Genomic DNA, 5323 nt, shown 5'->3' with positions numbered 1-5323 from the left:
CCGTTTAACTTTTTTAAAAGTACATATTACTTATAATTCTTTAAAAAGCTGTTCTGTAAGTTTTCTTAAAATATGGCTCAGCTGAGCTTCACAAAAAGAGGGGAAGAAAAAATGGCCCCTCGTTTTCCTTTCTCAGATTGGAAAACAGGAAAGAAAAGATGTCGCTCGGTGGTCGAGTGCCCCTGAGTTCAATCCCCAGTACCCCCACCAAAAAAAAAAAATCTGTCAAAAAAAAAAATCCAAAAGGCCAAGATGAAATTTTAGTGAAAAGAGGAAAATAATTCCTCCTCTCAGATCTCTCAAATAATTTCAAGACCTGCAGAGTTCTAAACATACCCATTCAATTTATATTCTGTGCAGTATCTGATTTCTCACAACAAGCCCAGAACTTTGGAAAACTTGGATCAAAATATTTAAAGTCACAAGCAGACACTCACCTTTATATCTATTGTATAGTTGTTCTAACTTCTTCCTGTCCAATGATCCTTTTACACTCTCTCGTATATAAAGTTCAGGATTTTGGAAAAAATTATCTGTTGCAACATCTAACTTCCAGTCATTTTGAGAAAGACAACTTACTGCTGTTTTTTCACTAGATTGTGTGAAGATCATAAACTGACGAACTTTATCCTTCTGCGATGATTTCAACTTGTTCTATTAAAACCAGAAAATAAACTGAAACTCTATGTAAAATTACATAAGACTAAGTATTTCTTTATGATTAATTATTCTTAGTAATATTTTTCCTCATAAAACATTAAACCATTTTAACTTAAAACTTATTTTTGATAAATATTAATCAGAAAGACATTTTTTTAAATTCTGAAAAAGATAAAATTTTAAAATTCTGAAACATGAAATTTGGTAGTTTTGGGAAAAGACATTAGCACACAGGCAAAGGAAGCTCAACCACAGCATCTCTCCTATAGTGCGTCCTGAGAGCATGCATAAAAGCTCTAGAAGGGAAGTGCAGCAAATCCTAAAACACTGACCAAAAACAAAATTCCACAGGAATAAATAAAGAGTGGTGGGAGAGAAGGTGACACTATCTAGCTAATCAGTCAAATGACTCTGGGGAACAATGATTAACAGGTATTTGTTAATCAGGTATTTGCTATGGTACCATGCTCCCCCAGCACTGTGTACCTTGTTTTCTTGTCATTTTTGGCTAATAAAAGTAATAGACATTCCTACATTTCTACCAGGAACCATAAAATTGATGGCTAGAATTTCCTCATATCTTCATCCAAATGGGAAGCATCCTTCCCACTGAGCTACTTTTTTAATAGGATTTTTCTTATGTTTCCCCTTAAGGAATCACCACTTTGCCTTAGCAAGAGCCCAACACAGGCTTCTTGCTCTCTCCAAACAGCCCTTATAAATGCAAACCTTCCACTTGCCCACACTGACAAAGTTTCTTTTCTCATCTGACCTGAACCTAAAACAAAGTGAGGCAGGGCAATTAGGCCCCCAACTCTTCCCAAGTAACAAGAACCATGTCTTCTCCCTCAAGACCCAGCTCAAAAATATTCTCTGTAGCTGGCCTGGTGGGTCACGCCTGTAATCTCAGCAGCTAGTGAGGCAGAGACAGGAGGATCATGAGTTCAAAGCCAGTATCAGCGAAAGGAAGGAGCTGAGCAACTCAGTGACACATTATCCCTAAATAAAATACAAAATAGGGCGGGGATGTGGCTCGGTGCCCCTGAGTTCAATCCCCAGTACCAAAAAAAATCTGTTAAAAAAAATATATTCTCTCTCCTCTTCCACCCAGACTGGTTCCCCTGTGCACCTTATACAACCTTCAGCTTCCCCACTATTACTCTTGCCCCTCCTACCCCACACCAAGTGCCAGTTCTTCTATTCTACTTATGATAAACAAAGGGAAAAAGTACTTGAGGTAAGGCAAACATTAAGCGGTATCTTATTTTTAATCTATATTTTGTTATTATTTTATGTGATGCTGAAGATCGATCCCAATACCTCACATGTGAGAGGCAATCACTCTGCCAATGAACCACAACCCTACCCCCAAGATGTATGCTATAGTTTAAGCAACACATCTAAGAACCCCAAAATCTCTAGTACGGTCCAAACCTAGAGATTACAAATCTTTTTCTTTTTTTAAGTTGTTGATTGACCTTTACTTATTTACTTGTATGTGTAGCTGAGAATCAAACCCAGTGCTTCACACACGCTACCACTGAGCTACAACCCTAACCCGAGACAATAAATCTTTTTTTTTAATATTTATTTTTTAGTTTTAGGTGAACACAATATCTTTATTTTTTTATTTTGTTTTTTTATGTGGTGCTGAGAATCAAACCCAGTGCCTCACACATCCTAGGCAAGCGCACTAACCACTTGAGCCACATCCCCAGCCCCATGGGAGACCACAAATCTTAATCCTGTCTGGACACGTGAAAAAGAACCCAGGTTGAAGTATTTGTTCACAAAAACACCCAGATAGAACTGGGAATGTGTGACTCAGTGGTAAAGTGCCTGAGTTCAATCCCCAGTGCCACAAAAAAACAAAAAACCCACCCAGGTTTTTAGTAGGAATAATTCAAAAACAAAGAATTCTCACAAATCCAAGTCTCTTTATTTTTAATTTTTTTTTAGTTATAGATGGACACAATATCTTTCATTTTATTTATTTTTATGTGATGCTGATGGAACCCAGGGTCTCGCATGTGCTAGGTGAGCGCTCTACCACTGAGCTACGACCTAAGCCCACAAATCCAGGTCTTAATCATCATTCTTCCCCCAGAACTGGGGACTGAAATTAGGATTCATGCATATTAGGCAAGTGCTCTACCACTGAGCTAACATCTAGCCCCAGTAACTTTTCCATAAAGTACACTGCTTGCTGTACATATTTATAAAGCTTTTGACAATCTCAAGAATGACTACCAAAGATATATTTCTACCCATCAGAGTAAAAATAAGACTACGCAAAATCCAATGAAAACAATTGTATCTCATGCAACATGAAATATGTTTATGATCAGTAGTCTGATCTGGCAGTCACACTCCTCTTTGTAAATATGTTACTGTTTAGAATTAGATTAAAATCTCAACCTCTGTTCTCCATTAATATTAAAGACTATAAATTTATTAATTTGCTACTTTACTACTAATAATAACTACAACCTCTGGACGCCAGGTAAGTCATATCTCATTACATAACACATCTTTCAAAGATCTAGGATTCTTCCCTTTTGAAAACTCATCTTTGAGATTTATTATTCAAATTGACAATAAACTCATAAGGAAATCAAATGCCAAGGAAGATAACTTAAATTTCTGAAAGTTAGTTGGCTGAAAGTAAACAAGACAGTCATTCAGATTTCAACTTTTATTATTGAAAATTTTTTAAAACATAAACTCATTAGGTTGAGTGCTTGCCTTTCATGCACAAGGCCTGGGTTCAATCCCCAGCACCACCAAAAAAAAAAAAAAAAAAAAAAAAAAACCTTTCTCCCTTGAGTCATAGGGTACACACGTTTTAATCCTCCTTTGAAGAACAGGGAAGTACCTGAGGGTCACTGTGATCAGTGACTTCTGTACAATGTTGTAGGAAATGGAGATTAACCTGGAAGTATACCAACCACAATCCATATCCTGGAAATTACTTTTTAATTAAATCTGATATAACTTCTTGCATAACTTTCCCCCATTCTCCTAAAACAATCAGGTTTATCTGAGGATTTATCACATGGTATTAAACCCAATACTCTGTTCCCTGAAGTTTTAACCATATTTGTTAAAGGGAAGGGGAAAAACAGGCCCTAAGGCTCTACAGAAAATATGAGTGGTGGGGGTGGAACAAGGATAAAAGATTGTATAACCCACACAAATAACAAAAGTAAACAAATTATTTAATTTCAAGTCATATCTTATTTTTAAGTTTATGTAATGAAAACTATTTTAACTGGTTTATGTATAATTTCCTGGTATCTGTGGCAATATCAATATATTTTAAGAAAAGAGATCACAGTGACCCATTTCCAACACCATAAAGGCTAATGGATGATCCCAACAAAGAAATGGTAGTAAGGATTCCAGACAGACCAAGGGAAATGGGCAATCCTATTCCTGCAAAGTCTGATAAGTATGCTCTACTTCTGCTCATTCCTGTCAGCTTTCCCTGACTAGACTAAACATTAACACTAATTTTCATATACTCAAATTCTGTAGTCTCAGAAGTAGATTATATACACTTGCCTTCTTCTCAAGCCTATTTAGGTGGACCATAACACTCTCACACCTTTTACCAGGCCACAAAGATGTACCGGGCAAGGTGATTTTGAGAGCAGAGCATCAAAAGTTTGAATTTTTATCAACTTAAAGACAGGAAAGGGATGACTAACCAGAGAATTATTTTATAGGCAATGAGAGGGTAGACAAAAAAACTGAGATGGAAGAAAAAGCAGATAGATTTTCTCTATTTCTACTATAAACCCAGTGGGGATCTTCCCAAATACAAAAACATATGATGACTACAATGATTCAGCACTCAAATGTAGTATACGCCTTTTACTTTAATACTTTTGAAAAACAAACTTGAGTGATCATTAAATAAAACTTAAGCATTACACACTCAGTACTCAAGTGTTAAAATTACCTACATATTATCCAGTTTTCAAGGAAATTCAATAGTGTTAAGTATGAAAACTATAAAACACAGGATATATTTCAATTAAATTATAGCAAAAAAAAAAGAAAAATGCTACATCTTGTACATAATGTTAACTCTAATTTTATCAATATTACCAAACTTAAAAATAGTACCATAGGGCTGGGGATGTGGCTCAAGCGGTAGCCCGCTCGCCTGGCATGCGTGCGGCCCGGGTTCGATCCTCAGCACCACATACAAAGATGTTGTGTCCGCCGAAAACTAAAAAATAAATATTAAAAAATTCTCTCTCTCTCTCTCTTAAAAAAAAAAAAAAAAAAAAGTACCATAATAATAAAGTACACTTATTTGTTCATCCTTCCAAAATAAAAATGGCTGGATTATCATCACATTATTATTGTATACTAATACTTCTTCATTTTTACTCATTGTACTCAAAAAATTTAACTTGACATTTAAAGTAACAGTTTAGGGGCTGGGGATGTAGTTCAGTGGTGGAGCACATGTTCAACATGCATAAAGCCTGAGTTCAATCCCCAGTACCAATAATAATAGTTTATCTGGAGGAAAAAAATTCAAATATAGCACTTTGGATGTAGCCAAGTATACAGTCAAATATAATTTACCACCAAATCTACATAGTATTGTGAACAGAAGAATGGCCCTACAGTAAATATATATATATAT

General features: G+C 35.6%; 1 protein-coding gene across 2 annotated transcripts in view; it reads right to left on the bottom strand.

The window, feature by feature from the left end:
- Dcun1d1 (defective in cullin neddylation 1 domain containing 1) overlaps nucleotides 1-5323 on the bottom strand; it is a 37310-nt gene that overhangs the window by 30801 nt on the left and 1186 nt on the right. For both annotated transcript variants that reach the window (XM_015494220.2, XM_015494221.2), the window contains exon 2: nucleotides 438-654. In XM_015494220.2, coding sequence (XP_015349706.1) covers nucleotides 438-612 — 175 coding nt within the window. In that variant the 5' untranslated portion in view covers nucleotides 613-654. The remainder of the gene's footprint in view (nucleotides 1-437; nucleotides 655-5323) is intronic.

Source organism: Marmota marmota, unplaced genomic scaffold (assembly GCF_001458135.2).
Source record: "Marmota marmota marmota unplaced genomic scaffold, marMar, whole genome shotgun sequence".
Lineage (NCBI taxonomy): Eukaryota > Metazoa > Chordata > Mammalia > Rodentia > Sciuridae > Marmota > Marmota marmota.
Note: the sequence above shows the minus strand (reverse complement) of the source record. Positions and strands in the feature narration are given on the sequence as shown.